The sequence below is a fragment of the Carassius auratus genome, chromosome 1 (assembly GCF_003368295.1).
Source record: "Carassius auratus strain Wakin chromosome 1, ASM336829v1, whole genome shotgun sequence".
Classification (NCBI taxonomy): Eukaryota; Metazoa; Chordata; class Actinopteri; order Cypriniformes; family Cyprinidae; genus Carassius; species Carassius auratus.
The window spans coordinates 16,186,134-16,204,008 of NC_039243.1; the positions used below are offsets into that span (position 1 = coordinate 16,186,134).

General features: G+C 37.5%; 1 protein-coding gene across 1 annotated transcript in view; it reads right to left on the reverse strand.

Moving 5' to 3' along the window:
- tfdp1b (transcription factor Dp-1, b) overlaps nt 1-12,449 on the reverse strand; it is a 39,518-nt gene extending 27,069 nt beyond the window's left edge. Inside the window, exons 1-2 of the mRNA XM_026255027.1 lie at nt 12,274-12,449; nt 874-939 (exon numbers count right to left, since the gene is read on the reverse strand). Of these exons, the coding sequence (XP_026110812.1) occupies nt 874-885 (12 nt within the window). The 5' untranslated portion in view covers nt 886-939; nt 12,274-12,449. The remainder of the gene's footprint in view (nt 1-873; nt 940-12,273) is intronic.
- Nucleotides 12,450-17,875: the final 5,426 nt, after the last annotated feature.

Consider the following 17,875-nt stretch of genomic DNA (forward strand, 5'->3'; position numbering starts at 1 on the left):
TAAACAAGGAAATAAAAGCTACAGTAAACAAGTATTATTTTAGTATTGAGACAATTATAGTTATTAATATTTTGAATCAGTTTCTATATTTTCCTTTCTAATTTTAACCTAAAGTAAAAAAAAAAAAAAAAGTCATTTGTATTAGTTTTTTGTAGCAGTATGTCGATACAGATTTTATAAATTTTTATTTCAGTTTAGTACATCAGGTTAAGTCCCAAGTCTGGCATGAACGGGTCAAATAGTTCCTGAATCAAATGAAGGCCCGCCTTCTGAAATATGAAATGTGCTGTGATTGGCTCCTCTCTACGTCTGGTCAGGAAATGTCATGCCCTTACCATAGCCGCCTGCAAGTTTCAGTGTAAATATTGCATCAATATCAAATCAATTTGAGCGTGATTTAAACCCGGATGATTTTAACCACTATAAATTAATCTTCCTTGGGAAAGCTAGCATGTCCCTGACATAGTGAAAACACTTGTTTCCTTCTCTAGTCCAGCTAAACCCGGTCTTGTCCTTTTCGTCAAATAACACATATCCCAGAAAAAATGCATTGTAGTCCAAACGAGTCGTTCATTGTAATTTTTTAAAAGTGATTTCTATTAAATAAAATATTTATTTTCGAAGTGGACTTTGAGCTTTTGTGCACATCTTTTTTTATGCTCAAACAGCAACATTACAGACCAACTGAAAAAGTGAAAAGTGCATAATAGCAACCCTTTAAAATTAAATTAAAATGAGAAATGTTGCCTTGCTAAAAAAAAAAAATTAATTTACATTTTAGTTTCAGATATTTGGTTTTAATTTTATTTTCAAATGTAGTTTTAGTTTGCAACAAACACATTTGAGTAATATTGTAATAAGTGTGGTTCTCACATCTTTAGCCATGATGTCTGTGCAGGCGAGCGTGTGGTCAGTCTTTGGTTTGTGACTGCAGTTCAGCTGAAAACACAAATATTAAACATTAAACAATCTGCGTGACAATCTTAAAAACAAGACATCAAAACTAGCTCTATTTACTTTCTTAGAAGACTTATTTCTATATAACTTTATATAATACAGGTCGATTCAAAGCAGTAACAGTAATAAACAGGAAAAATAAATCTAAATATAGCTCCATAAACAAATTGGTAAATGTCATACATTTTCAGTGGTCAAAAACCAAATCTGGGTCACTTAGAGTGGATGTAAAAAGTCAAAACACACCCGTTAAAATCCCAGGTTTCTGTGATCTAAAAATATGAGTCTTATTTCAATTATCTGAAAAGATAATTTGAGAACTTTTTTCACCTTTAATTGAAACTTTAATCTGAAGTAAACAAACAAAATAATGTGCTTGGATAAGTGTGCACACCCTCTTAGAAATAAAGATTTGGCTGTGATCAAAATTAAGCAATCACATTTAAACTCATGTTAAACAGGAGTCAGTACACACCAGACATCATTAAAAGTGCCTCCGATTAAACCCAAATAAAGTTTAACTGTTCTAGTAGGCTTTTCTCAACATTTTCTTTGTCACATCTTACAGTAAAAGCTGTGGTCCGCAGAGAGCTTCCAAAGCATCAAAGGGATCTCATTGTAAAAGGTTCAGAAGAATGGTATAAAGAATTTCCAAGGCATTAGATATACCATGGAACACAGTTAGGACAGTCATCATCAAGTGGAGAAAATATGGCTCAACAGTGATAATACCAAGTACTGGATGAACACTGGTCAGGGAGGCTGCCAAGATACCTACAGCAACATTAAAGGAGCTGCAAGTATTTCTGGCAAGTACTGGATATGTAGAACATCTGACAATAATCTCCCATATATGGGGTAGGGTTGCAAGGAACACTTCCAATTGTTTCCAAGCCCAGCTAAATTTAGCAAAAACATTAAGTTTCCAAAAAGCATGTGGGAAAATGTGTTATGGACTGATGAAACCAAAGTTGATATTTTTGGTCATAATTCTAAAATAGAACAGTATATTTGGCGAAAAAAACACTGCACCAAAAGAACACCATAACTACAGTGAAGCATGAAGCATGCTTTTGGGCTGTTTTTCTTCAGCTGGAACTGGGGCATTAGTCAAGGTGGAGGGAATTATGAACCGTTCCAAATACCAGTCAATATTGGCACAAAACCTTCAGGCTTCTGCAGGAAAGATGAAGATGAAGAGGAGCTCATTTTTCAGAACAACAACACAAAGAATATATCTAAAACAACAAAAGAATGGCTTCGCCGGAAGAATATTAAAGTTTTGGAATGGCCTATCCAGAGCCCAGATCTGAATCCAATTGAAAATCTGTGGGGTGATCTGAAGACGGTTGTGCACAGGAGATGCCCTACCAATCTGACAGATTAGGAGCATTTTTGAAAAGAAGAGTGGGCAAATATTTCTAAATCAAGATGTGCCATGCTGATAGACTCATGCAGGGAACTACACTGCGACCAAAATGGTCGCATATGCAACCGTCTGAAATGCCATTGCGACCAACATTTTTTTTTGGATTCACAAATGTATCACTGATTATTATTGTACCTTGTACTTATGTGTTATGCTATGATTTAATATGAGCATTTATTAAAACAGAAATGTGTATTTTAAGAATACGATTTATAACGTGCTCAGAGCATTCAACACATCAAGTTGGCTTCAGCCCCGCGATGCGGGAAAGCTGAACTGGGCATCTGGTTACTCGCGCGCTCTGTTCGGTGCCCTCGAGAGAGCCGCGTCTCACAGACAGCAATACTGAACAGAGCTCTCCTTCAGGACGTTTTCGTCCTCCTGCACCTGAACGAACAAATACAAATCGCAGTTTAAATAAACAGATAAAAAAAAGGAGCAAAAAGCGATAGAGCTCAACAGGGGCAGGACACTAGTTCATTTATGTAAGTATGGCAAAATAGTGATCTGTAAAATATTATACCCAAAAATTCTTCATACTGTAGGCTACCAGAGAAATTGATTAAAAAAAAAAATAATAATTAGGGACCTGACCATGTTTTGCTTAAGTGTTTCTTTCTTTAATTGCTAATGCAACCTTTTCACACCACAGACTGAACCAAATTAAGCATTGCTTGCTTGGTAACTGTTCAACAAAGTATTGATAGTTGTCTGAAATTTTGGTTGATTCCATTACATATCTTTTTATCAAAGTTATTTGACATTATCAGGATGAATTTGTTCTGAGTTATTGTCATATTTTATTACCAATTTCTAAACTACAGCAAATAAACTGTTATAATGTGAGAAATGTTGAAGGTGTCTGAATACATTTTGATTTGACTCTGTATTTTATTTTACAGTGAAGACTATGCAGTGCTATTTTAAATTAACAAAAACAAACTTAAAAAATGTAAACATTATGTAAATAGCACAAATAAATAAATAGAATGAACCAACAGTACAAATTAAACAATTTTAAACAGGGCCCACTGTACAACCTGCACCGGGGCCCCTCTAACCCCACCTACAAGACGGAGATATGCACTGTGTGTACTGTAAGAAATAGAACAAGGCATGTGATTTAAAAGATGGCAAGTAAAATAAAAAGCACATCTGTATGCAATACAGTTTCATTATTATCCAGTAATTACTATAAATAATTTGTGCAACCAAATCATGTTTTGCACCAAGTAACTGAAAAAGTTAGTAGCGCAAGTGCCACCAGTGGAAAAGGTTAGTGTAGTTCCCTGTCATGACCAAAAAGACTGAGTGCTCTGCTGTAATAAGAGCAAAAGTTCTCAGTGTTTCAACAAAGTATTAGTTTAAGGGTGTGCACACTTATGTAACCACATTATTTCAGTTTTTATTTTTACTTCCCCCTTACCCAACAGATTTCAGTTAGTTTTTTAATTGAGTTGTACAGATTATAGTTTACATTAAAGGTGAAAGTCGGGGAGAACAATTGTTGAATAAAAGTGTTTTTTTGTTTTTTTTTTTTTTTTTTTGCACACAAAAAGTATTCTCGTAACTTTGTAAAATTACTTTGCTGTCTATGGAGTGTCAGAGAGCTCTCAGATTTCATCAAAAATATCTTAATTTGCATTCCAAAGATTAATGAAGGTCTTACAGGTTTGGAATGACATGAGTAATTAATGACAGAATTTTCCATTTTTGGGTGAACAATCCCTTTAATCTTTAACTCCAGGTAAAGTATGAACTGAGTAAAACATAAAATAAGATTACCCAGGATCCCATTTACCTGGGGTTTAGAATTACCCAGTGTTAATTATTTCAAGTGTGAGAGAGCTTTAAAGTTTAAGAATCTGATTTACTATCAGTGGTTCCTCCAAATATGCCACTTAGCATGAGATAGGCCTACCACTTCATCTATGACTATGCTTCACATGTTATACCAATAAATAAGAAAAAGAAAGCGTAATACTTAATCCAGGTGAGGCAATCTTGGTTTATTGATGTGAATACACTGTATGGGGAAAGCAACCGCACTTCCCTAGGAGGTAATCGCGTCATCATCTGATAAATCGCGAAATCATCTGATAAAAGCAACAAGCATGTACAGTTGATGTTGAGCGGCTATGCAGTGGTTTTGGCTACATTACTTTTTTGTCTCATGCAACGCATTCACCTTAATGCTTAGTATGTTACACAAACAGCCGTGTCCTCGCCACAGTGCAACAGTGAAAAGAGAGCCCTCTCAGACACGTTCCGAACATTATTTAAATGGCACTGGTATTGTAAGGTATTTTATAATAATTATTCATAAGAAAAATAAACACCGGTAGTCAGTATGAACCAGTCTACCGCCCAGCACTAATACAAAGTGATCAACATTTGGTTTTGAAACACTGAAAATGGGTAAAATTCAACAAATTGGACTAGTGGTAGACCAATATATATTACCAAGGCCAATATATCGGCGATATTTGGCATTTTTCTGCTTGGTCGATGTGTTCGAGGTGGGACTTTTATTTTGACGGCACTGAGAGTGGCAGTTTCTGAGCGCACCCAACTGAGCTCACATTCTCTCGTTTAGCTACTGTCGTCCTTCGTAGGGCTGTAAGAGTGGCAGATTTTTACCACCAATTGGTGATGCTACATTGGATGCATGACATGACAGTCCCCAACAGTAAACTGCCTCATACTATTTATGAGGTACTGACATAGAGTTCAAATGTCCTGGGTAGACACTAGACACACCTGTTGCGACCCGGTGTCTCGTACGGTGTAGACACGGTTCACTGAAAAAAGCCTTGTCCGTTTGGGAAGGTCTGTGTGCAGTCAGTGGAGGCTCACGAAGCAGAGCCAGGCAAAAGCATACATCCTGGGCAGGGCTCCAAACAAAAAAATCGAGTATGGAGCCATTGGCTCCTATAAGAAAAAAACTTAGGTGCCAAATGATTTTTTTTAGGTGCCACAGAATAAACATGTTTTATGTGTTTTATTTAAATTATTTATTTTACATTTTAACTTCCTAATCATACTGACGTGTTTATGTCTCATCTTTTCTTGACTTTATCAGCATTTTAATCCATCTTGTAGATGACCTGGGAATGAAGGTTCACTTAAAGTGGGAGCCAAATGACTTTTCCAACTTGAAATATACAGTCATGTGTTGTTTATTACACAAAATCTGTCCCAATATCATGGACCATAAGCATCACTTGGCCACTGAGTATAGTTTGGGGTCCTCCTCAATGCATCCTGTAAATGTTGTCATAGTCTCTTAAAAATAAAGGTGCTTCATGATACCATAGAAGAACCTTTTTTTCCTCTCTAAATGGTTTCATAAAGAACCTTTAACATTTGAAGACAATAGCAGATTATGAAAAGGTCAGAAAGAGATTGTTCTTCAAAGAGCCTTTGACTGAATGGTCCATTGTGGAACCAAAATTGTTCTGTGAAGAACCTTTTAAGCTCCTTTATTTTTAAGAGTGCATGTCTTTCACACTTTCAGTCTGTTTTTCTTAATTAGTAAAATTAAATTTTATAGGAGGAGTTGAATCATGTAGACAAGTAAAAATATTAAAATTCAATAGCTCATAAATATAGCAAAATGCTCCTCTTTTTAGTTATTTTTCTAGCTGACTGACGAGCTTATGGACACCGAAAGGTTACTGAGGTTAATATTATGTTGCAATGTTTACAAGCTTTACACGTTTTCCGCAGTTTGAAAGTGTTGTACTGTAGAATCTCTTATAAAATAGCCTACCTTTTATGTTAATTCATGTTCATTATGTACTCTAGTAGTAAAGAGCAAGGTATGATAGGTTCACGTGCTGCTTGAACTGAGGCACTACTCGCGATCGCGCCTGCCGCATAGTTCGCATGTCAAGTCTTTTGCGCGCTCAAGTTCGTTATTTCAAATGTTGGCGTGCATGCTCATAATGGAAGCGACGTGCTCGTTTTTTTCCAGGCGCGTCCGCACCGTTTCGAGTTAAAAATATCTCAACTTTTCAGAATCCCACAAGCACACCGCAGGTCATGTGACAAGAACCAACCAATCAGCTTCATCCTTTCCAGTACCAACGTTGAAAGCTCAGCCAAGATGAAGGAAAAGCTGATCATAGCTGTATATGGATAGCCATTTTTAAATAAATTTAGTAACAGAGCTACTGCAAGCGATTTTTAGTGCTGCAAATCCATTTATCTTTTGCTGAAATTTCCGCGTCTTCATGGAGAGAGCAGGTCATGGTTGCTTAGCAACGGCAGACACGTCAGGAGCGCAGGCTTTTGGAAAAAAATCAGGAAGCAGCACGCCTTGCGTTTTCCACGCGTTTTTAGGCGCGATATGTGTACTGCCCCTTAAAGAGCACCAAAACTGTATTTAATGTTTGAATTTTGTTATGAATTTGGAATAATTTTAAAGCTGATACTTTGTAAATTAAAAAGTAACAAAGCACAAAGCTTTTTGCGATTACTGGACGGCAAGTGCACTTCAAATAATGAAGTTCATGCATTAACAGAACACAGCATGGACTAATATCTTGTTAAGAAGAAGCCTTATGATTATAAACGAGAACTATTAACGATATTGCCAATATCCACACAGATGACAGCTTTACCTGTTGTAGTTTGTTCGAGTTATGAACGAAATAGACGCTGTTTTTCTGCACTTTCTCTTCAAGTCTCCATCATTTCTCTCTCGCGTGCGTTTATCAGGTGTGTGTCAGTGCTGCTGCGCGGCAGATGAGGACTGTTTAAGGGGCCATTCACATATCGCGCAGTTGCGCCCCTGAGGTGTCTGCCTTTGCTAAGCAACCATGACGTGCTCTCTCTATGAAGACGCGGAAATTTCAGCAAAGGATAAATGGAAACGGGAAAGGATGAAACTGATTGGTTAGTTATTGTCACATGACCTTCGGTGCGCTTGCGGCTCTCTGAAAAGTTGAGAAGTTTTTAACTCGATGGGGTGCGGACGTGCCTGGAAAATGTGAGCGCGTCGCACCGTGTGCGCGTTGCAACCGCGTCGCTTCCATTATGAACGCGCATACCACGTCTACATTGGAAATAACGAAAATGAGCGCGCAAAAGACGCGATATGTGAACGGCCCCTAAAACTCTTTTTCCTACTAAAATTTCGATGCTCGAATTCATGACAAAAGATGTGAATGCAAAACAATCAGGAAAAAAGGCATTACATGCAATTTTTTAAGAGATAACATGTAAATACATATGCTTAGTCGCCAGTGGCAACCTCAGCAAAAACTTCACTCGCATTTTAATATTTAATATTTATAATCGCAGTTTGGAGCCCTGCCGGGGGCGCATTAACTCCTCGTCTGCATGCACTCTTTTTGAAATAGGAATCGTTGCCACATTTATTGTTAACATCTTTCATTTATCACCGCCTCATTTGTATTTGGGCAGTTTGGACAAACTAAGCCTTAGCAAACCTGACCAGACAGGCGTTTGCGATGACAGGAACTTGAAGACACTTGTACAAATGTGAATGGGTGACATTAATGGAGATGGAACTAGATCGGCGATGTAGTATTTGTTTTCCCAACAAGGTCCATCGCCCAACACATAATCAGTTTGCTGAATGCATTAACTGTATTTTCCTGCGCTCAAACCTGCCAATCTAAAGGAAACGCTGTGTAGGGCATTAGAGGTCATTTGTAAATTACTTTAATTCTAAATAAAACAATTTGCAACTATAACTGTTATTACACTTGTATACAAAACAAGTGTGCCTCGAGTGCATGATGTAACATGCACTACCGCTGGTGGTAGTAGACAACCGCGGTGGTGACGCAGTTGTCACAGCCACCATCACAGCCCTCATCGTTAACAGTTCTTTCTAATAAGGACAGAAGTCTGTCTGATAATCAGATAGAATGGTTGATCAATGCAATTAATGTATATACAGAAATTATTATAATGATTGCTTTTATATTTATATTAGAATAGTTGCGCCGCGCACTCACAGTCTTCAAACAACATGAGCGCTTCTGGCTCTCTCTCTCCCTTGTGCATATTAATCAAAATCATTAAACACCGTAGAAAAAGGGCGAAACACCAAAGTTTCACGCACGCTCGCGCACTCACAGTCTTCAAACTACACGAGCGCTGTCTTGCTCTCGCTCTCTCTCTCTCTAGTACATATTAACCAAAATCATTAGACACAATAGAAAAAGGGCGGAACGCCAAAGTGGAGCATTCGAAGATTTTTTTTTTTCTCCATGACAGGCTGCTGGCTCCTAATGTTAATTTTTTTTTTTTTTTTTTTGGAAAAGCACTGTCTTTATTAGCTTAAAGCCCTCAAGTTTACATTGGTTACTGTATTCTTTCAATTGCTCTAAACAAGTATTTTGGGTGACCTTTTTTTATTGAATGCTAGAAATCAAGATGTTGTTATTTTCATCTGAAAGAAGAACTTTTTTTCAGTAAGCTAGGCGCTATGTGTTCAGTAAGCTTGTTTCAGTAAGCTATGTGTTTTCAAGGCTTCAAGGTTTTATTGAATGCTATCTCTATACAAGTGCAAAGTAATGCATTCTTAGTCAGTCTTTTATTTTGTAATTTTAAGAGCAATAAACATATATTGCAATATTAAGGAATTCATGTTTTTTTCATTCAGATATGTAAATCAACATGTATAAATTGTTAGTAGTCAATTAATGGGGAGATAATCAAAATCGAATCGGTCTGAAAAAATTTATCGTTAGATTAATTGATGCATCGAAAAAAATAATTGCTAGATTAATCATTTAAAAAATAAACGTTTATCCCAGCCCTACTCAGAAGCACTTCAGAAAACCATTGTCACTTACCACAGACTGCTGTTGCATCAATAAATGCAACTTGAATCTATGTTACTCTAGGAGAAAACTAAACACCAATTCTATGCAGTGATGTCTTGGGGTTCTCTGGGCCAGAGCTTATCTCAAATAGTCAGAAAGATGGGAAATGTGTGCTGTGGTTAGATGAGTCCATAATTCAACTTGTTTCTGGGAAGAATGGCCAGAGTTCTCAGTCTCAAAAACCAAAGGGACCACCCAGACTAGTGGTCGACCGATATATAATTGGCATTTTTTAAATATCGGCATCGGCCAATAAGTTTTTCTGCTTGCCCAAAGTGTTCGAGGTGGGGCTTTTATTTTGATGACACTGTGAGCGGCGGTGCCTGAGTGCACACAGTGCTCACATTCTCTGTCTTGTTTGTCATCGTTGTTAACAGTCCTGTCCAATACGGATAGAAGTCTGTCTAATAATCAGATAGAACGGTTAAACAATGGAATTAATGTATACAGAAAGTATTATAACGATTGCTTTTATATTTTTTATTAGGCGTATTAGGAATAGAAAGGCAAACATTAATACTTTCTCATTTGTATTAAGCAAATACGCATTTATATAATTTAAACAAATCTTTGAATGACTAATGAACATTTAATTTAACAAACTTTGCAAACTTAGTCGAATCCAGCTGTGAGAGCTTGTGAAGTGTTTATTTTTATCGAGCATGATCATGTGTTCTTTGTGACGGTCGGTCCGTGTGAATTGAATGCTTTAAACTTTAAACTCGTGATTTTAAATTAAGCTGTGCTTTATGCATTTGGCCACTGTCATATTCATGTCAATTTCTCTGTGTGCTGTATGTAAAAGGAGGGTTACCCTGGCTTTATTTGAAAAATATGATTACCAATGCACACAATCTTCCCAAAATACTGAGTGCTCTGTTGGTTACAGTGTTTCCTTCCTTTTTAAATTATATTTTTATTAAATATTTATTTATTTGTGAAAATACTGTCATCTAAAGCATAAGTATGTTTCTTTTACACATTTATTTTGTAATCCACTGTCAAATGTTTTCAAATGTCTTAAATATTAATAATTTTATTAATAAACAAATCATATCGACTTACTTTACATATCGGCCCCCCTGCTTTCCAAGATATCGGCATCGGCTGTCAAAAAACACGCATCGGTCGACCACTAATCCAGACTTTCACCAAGGACATGCAAAAGCAAATGTTTGTCATATGCGGCGTTTCCACCGAAATTACCCGGAAAATCTGTACCAGGAACTTTTTCCCCCCCAGACCTGTTGCTTTCTGTGTTTCCACCACGGTCTAAAGTACCGGGAAGATTAGGCAAATAGACTGGTTGCATAGGTCTGTGTGCGTTTCTCAATACAAAGTACGCTGATTTTGGACTTGCATCTTCAATAGTTTGGACTTTGCGCATTAAACTCAGCAGTGTTATGTCCGCGATGACAAAAATCTGGTAATTCAGCAAACAGCAGCGTACTTGATAACATCCGTCAGCTAATCTTGGTTACTGCAATTTTCCTCTCTGTATATTTACAATAAAACGAAATATGATATCAAATACCACTGCCTCTTTTCGTTTTCATTTGAACATAATAATAGCTGCAGAAATTTACTTAGTTCAGGGATATGTGTATATACAGACATTACATTACAATGAAACGAAATATTATATAAATTTGCCTTTTTTTATTTTAACATATAGATAAATTGAATACAGACCAAATATTATTTGTTAGATTTAACCCAAACAAATTATATTTTATGTTTAACCACTAAAGAGACATCAGAGACAGCTGCACATATCAGAAGGTCTAGCCGAAGTAAGGCTGCTCTAGATGGATACATGATCGCGTGGAGCTCACAGTCTCCGAGATCGACGAAACACATTTTTAAATAGGCGCCGTCTTTATAAATAAACCACAGATTTGAGTTTTAAACAACTACATTCTCACCTGAAATACTTTTAAAATTACATTTCATGACGCAGTAATATTTTGAAAATAATCTGAATAAATGGTGGTTGAACTCAACCAATGTGGCGTGAACTCAACCAGTCAGGATGTTTAGTGCCAAAGTCCCACCCCCAAAAGTTCCGGAATTTTGAAAAAGTAACACCTCACCAGCAGGGACTTTCTGAGGGGCATTTTTTTTTACCCTGAACTTTATTTAGTTTCTGGTTCCTGCGGTGGAAACGCTGCTATAGTATGGGGGAGCAGCAGAGCTAATGGGATGGGTGAAAAGAAAAATGTACTGCTTACTGTCTTTCCATGATTATTTAATCAAGACAATGCCAAGTTCTCATTCTGCATGTGCTACAACAGTGTGGTTTCGCAGACACAGAGTGAATGTGCTAGATCTGAAAATGTAATTGTTACTAGTAGAAATTGATTTAGAGCTATTTAATTGGCATAGTTCATAGTAAAAATTGAATTGTTACTAGTAAAAATGCAATTATGATGAGTAAGTTAGCACTGGGAACATTTTAAGCTTGCCACGATCAAAATCCTGAAAACACTGATGAATGCTTTGAGTTCACATTTAACCAAAAGAGAAAAGGTAAAAATAATGCCAGCTGATGAAAATACTGTGTAAAATGCCTGACAACTTTACAAAACCCATAACTAATGACAACTAATGCGAAATATGACCTAACGTACATTTCTTCAAAATAAAAACCACACAACTATGAAAACTCTGTCAGATATGAAGTTATATAACTCATGTTTAATAAGATCAACAACATGTTTATTAGATTAAGATGAACATTTATGATCTCACTGAATAATGCGTGTACTATAACGTTAAACATAAACCGCATTTGCTTTTTTCTGACATGTTTTTGTTAAGTGAACATATTAAGCTTCCATCCTCAGGCCACGAGAATCGCGCTGTTGACGCGTTGTTCACAGATGACAGTATCGCGTTAGCTCGACGCGGCTAACGTTACAGCTAAGCTAATTGAACCTAGCGAGCTAATGTTTCAACTTACATTACACTCACATACAACATACAAACTATGCAACACACGCGGATAATCGTCGTTTCTCTTACCTGAGCAAGCCCGCTTACAGCTGCGCCATAACTCGCGTCTATATTTACAATTAGTTAGACAAAATCTGCATTTATCGCGCAAGATTCAGATCGGCTGCGCGAACTGCTTCAGCTGCGACACACAGCATTCAAACTAAGCTTGGCGGTGTCCTGACAGGACGCGTGCCGGTTGGATACGCGCTGTGTGACGTCTCGCATTCACGAATCATACGTAAGACAAAAAAAAAAAACTATAAATGTAAAGTTTGCAAACGTAAGCCTTTCTATATACATTTTCCTGAAGATGTAAAACTCTATTTGTGTTTAATTTATAACTCTACTAAAAAGAAAGCTGAATAGACTGCAAATCTTTTCTAAAGATACATTTAGTCTGTCTCCCTGCTGTCATGTGATTTAATGTCATTTTGTTACATCTGGGGGGGGGGGGGTATTCCAAAAAGCAGGTTTGGAATACACTTACACACACACACACACACACACACACACACACACACACATAGATATGCAAGTGACGAAGCTCTAATATAAGTAAATTAGGTAATATATTATTCTAATATGGTTATTATATTTATTTTATTGGCATATATAACAGGTATCTGTATAAATTATAAAACATAATGAAAAGGGAATGTTTATTTTATTATATATATTTATTACATTTTATATTATCATCTTACACATGGATCTGCATTTTTTATAATGTCTAAATTCTAAATCAAAATACTAGGGGTGCTCCGATCACGATCGGCCGATCGTTAATGCGCATTTCGTCAGTAAAGCCGGTTTTCTAATCAGCGGTTAATTCCATCAGGTGTGGATTTCACATAGAGCAGCTGTTACTACACAGAGCCGTTGTTAACTGAGAAGATGGGCCAATAAACGCTGAAAATTAACGTGATTTGCGCATCTTCTCTATTAACAACGGCTCTGTGTAGTAACAGCTGCTCTATGTGAAATCACGCACCTGATGGAATTAACCGCTGATTAGAAAACCGGCTTTACTGAGGAGATACGCATAACGATCGGCCGAGAGCACCTCTACAAAATACGTATCTGATATGACTTAAAGGGATACTCCACCCCAAAATGTAAATTTTGTCATTAATCACTTACCCACATCTCATTCCAAACCCGTAATAACTTCATTCGACTGAACACAATTTAACATATTTTGGATGAAAACCGGGAGGCTTGTGACTGTCCCATAGACTGGCAAGTAAATTACACTGTAAAGGTCCAGAAAAGTATGAAAGCATCATCAAAATAGAGATCGCTAATGTGTCGTCATCATGACGTATTCCTAGTAGTGAACGCAAAGCATTTTGGGAATCCGCGGCACAAACATTAGGCGCCATACTTCTTTGCATGGAGGGTAGAACGCAGTGTTCAAGATACCGTTTACTCACTGTGTTATAAACTGCAATAGTCGTTCTCACGATAGAAGTTGCATAAAGCTTAAGAACGGAATATCCTTTTTTCGTTTTCCAGCGTGGAAAAGTAATATTACAAGCCATGTTTCAGAATGGCATGGATAGCAGCGGTAAGGAGGCCAAGGTTACCTTCGATAACACTCCAACACACATGATGGTGTGTTCAAAGCATTTTAACAAAGGTAAGTTACAATTACTCTCTGTAAATGTTAACTGTTAACTAGCATGACATGGCTAGAAAATGAGCTTTAGTTACCAATGTACTAAAGCGTAACGTTAATCAGTTTTAAATGTTGTACATCTAGGCTACATTGCAATTTATTTGGTGACTGTGTTTGCAGGCAAACCTGCCTATGAAATGTTGGAGTGCGATCCTGCTTTGATTACAGGAATTAGTTTAAAATATATTAAAATGGAAAAGTCATTTGAAATTGTCACAATGTTTCACAACATTACTGTTTTTATTATTTATTTATATCAAATAAATGCAGCCTTGGTGAACAGAAGATGCTTCTTTTAAAAACATTTAAAAAATCTTGATAACCCCAAACTTTTGAACGGTAAAGTTAGTGTATGTTGTGTGTATTCTATGTATAGCTAATCTGGATTCCTTAGGAATAGAGGTTGTGATATGACACAATTTCTTTATATTGTTACCTTCAGACCTTACACCTGCACCTGAGATGGAAGGTCCACACCACTCATGAGACTGAGCTGAGGACTTTGCTGGATACAATTGTGGTTGTGTGCTGTGCTTTGACCAATGTGTCCAAGAATTGTTGTGAAGGCGCCATGTTAGAATTATACACCATGCTCACATCTAATATGTAAATGTTTTTTTGTTTTCCAAAAGATTTTGTAATGTCTCTTCTCACATGTAATGTTTTTTAGCCATGTCTGTAAATAAAATACACAAAGATTGAATTCAATTCTGCCTCCTTTATCTGTATTAAGGAAGAATTGTGCAAAATCAGTGTTCTTTGGTTGCAAACACAATTACATAACTTAAATAATAGTAACAACCAACTTAATTTCAGTTGCTTTACATATTTAACATGTAAATACATTTAGATGAATACATTAACTTGTAAATACATTTAGATGAATACATTAACATTATAAAGAGTAAATAGAAATGATGAGAAACTGGAAATGTATGAGAAAGATAAGAACTGGAAATGCATAAGGTAGGTTTGTGGGTGAAAAGTCATTGACATCTGCAAGCATCGCATTGCCATGACTCTTCTCTTGCTGGTGTGCTGCTGAATCACACACAGTCTAAATGAAACCACTGTATAGGACAGTTCTGATTATCGCAAGCAAACATGTCATCAAGCTCTTCAGGCTGTAAAAAGCACCACAACACAGCCTTTTCATATGCCCTTCTGGCTGGAGGGCGTTACCTTGACCAGTCGCTCTGCTCGTATGGATCGAGTCCTTTGATTCTCTTTATTTTCTCGTCATATCTCATCTTTACATTAGGATTTAGTTTTAGGTGGTATGGTCCCACAATGTTTTCTTTAGCCTGCTGCATTTTGTAGGATTATATTCTGTTTTTTCAAACTCATTTTTCATTATTTTCATGCCAGAACACTAGCCTGCTATGCCAGACCATGTTAACTGGCCAAACATACCCATAATTCTTTGCGTTCTGATGACGTTGCCGCCCAGTTGGTCACGTGTTAGCGATCTCTATAGTTAAACGTAACATTATGAAGTGACGAGAATACTTTTTGTACACTAATAAAACAAAAATAACGACTTTATTCAACAATTTGTCTCTTCTATATCTATCCGCAACACCGTAGCGTCATTTTGGAGAATATGAGTTGGACGCGGGTAGTGGCTAAAACTGCAATTCATCGACTGGCCGCTGGAGGCTGGCTCCAAAAGGGAGTCAATCCCATAGACTCCCCATGTTAAAATGACCAACTTTACAGCAAAAAAAACCTGTTTACAGCCAAGTACAAAAAAAATATTTTGGTCTACACAGCAAATTCTGCCCTTCGTGACAACTGTGAAGGGAGTGATTTTCAATTGAGGAAATTCAATTAAGCCCTAAAGTTCCGCATTATTAAGGGCTCAGCCACTTGAGTGACAGATGGATTGCATGGTTTCAGCAACCAGCTCCTGCCTTTTTGGCCATTTGTGATTAACCCGGGAGTGACACTCGGTGATGTCCTGCCGAGATGGCGATGGCCACCTCCGCCCACTTTTGGCTTCAAAACGCCCTTTGGAAACAAATAGGTGACGTCACGGACTCTACGTCCATGTTTTTATAAAGTCTATGGCTGCATCTCTTGCTTTGAGCAGGAGGCGAAGCTCTCTGTTCATCAATGGCTTCTGATTAGGGAAAATCTTTATTTATTTGTTTGTAGTCACTCTGCCCACACACCTGTTAATGTGCTCCAACACAGAGTTGGTTTAAATATCAATGTCGATCTGAGAGTTTGTGGTGGCCTAGGCAGGGCAGTCTGTGTGCTGGAATTGATGTTGAAGAGTGGAGTCAGGACCTTACAGCCAGATTTTGACAGTTCTTATTGTAGGTTTCACACGTTTGATGACCTGTTTTATGTCCCCTTGTAGTGCAGGAGACATTTTGATGAAATTTAGGGAGAACAGATCTTAAAGTGCAGTGATTAAAGTCCCTAGCAACAATAAAGGCCCCATCCAGGTGCAAGGTTTGTAATTTGCTAACACCTACTGTACTGGAGTGTGAACTGGAGCTAGACAGAGATAAACTATAACTAGAAGGGAGACTTCCAACTCTCTTCTCCCCCTTCCCCTTTAATTAATAATAATGATTTCCAAAACTTTGTTATACCAGTGTCCTTCTGGAAGTTTTTTCCCCCAGAAGTTCCTCAAAGTCCCCATGAAGTCAAAATTAACATTTTTTTTTGGGGGGGTGGGGATGGGGGGGGGGTTAAGATTAATATGTTAGACTTAATGTTTTCTGTAAGGCAGTGTGCTCCAAAACAGCAACAAAATTTGCATTAAGAAGCAGTTCATCACAAAACGGCTCAAAGATTTTTTTTTTGCCGTCACATCGTACTTCATCTTCTCATCAAGTCTTCTGACCAATCAAATGCTCTCTAGAATCCAAAGCACCTTCCCCCTGCACTACAAATTAACGCTGAAGCGCCGACTGAGATCGTTCACTTTGTTCACAATGTATATCCTGTACAGTTCCTGCACAATGTAGGTAGATAGAGAAGGATTCATATAGTATAAATATGCTATTGATTAGGGCAAATGAGGTCTGGTTTCATGCTGTGTCAGGCAAACCGCGGCAGTGTGTCTGATCCGGACTTTGGCTCCAGTCCAGAAACACGATCGCATGGAGTTGACCATATGCGCGAGTCTGCATATATTAAACACTTTTAACAGTACTGTTACCAAAACATGACGTGCAAACTCTACTAATAACGTATTGGCCAGAGAGAATCATCACTACCTGCGTCACTGAAATTGTGACACAAACACAACAGAACTTCTAGATTTAAATCAGTACAGCCAGCGAAGGATCGAATGCAACTGTTTTGATTGAGTGTGCCATTTTTTAACAACCAAAAAGTGTCTGTTTCGTTGCCTGTTGAGGAGGTACAGACTTTTCTCTCGTTGATAGCAGATTCAGTGAGAGCTTGATGGGGGACACGGAAATGAAAAGTTTTTAAGAGTCGCAAAAGTAGAGTCAGCACAACTATAACAACTATAAGCTGTAGTGGAAATGCAAACCGAGCCTAGCCAAGCCGTACTGTGCCGAGTCGAGTCGAACCATGCAGTGGAAAAGCGCCATTACTGTATATTTTATTGTTTATTCCCATCTTCCACAGGCCCTGTCATCTCCAAACGGTAATGTTCCAATCCCAGGTCCTACATCTGAAAATACATTATTTTTCATGATGATAAAGAGCAGTGGACTTGTAACACCCTTAGGGGTTCCATTTTCTACCATATAACTACCAGATAATTATTTTCCAATTCTCACCTAAATAGAGCGTCCAATCAGGTAATCCTTTACCCAGTTAAAAGCCCTTCCTTCTTTTCCCAAAATATGTAATTTAATCAACAACCTTTCCACATCATATCACACATGTTATCTCAATGTCAAAGAAGACTGTCACCAATGATTCCCTTTTAAACTGGGATTTCATTATTTCATCTTCCTGGCA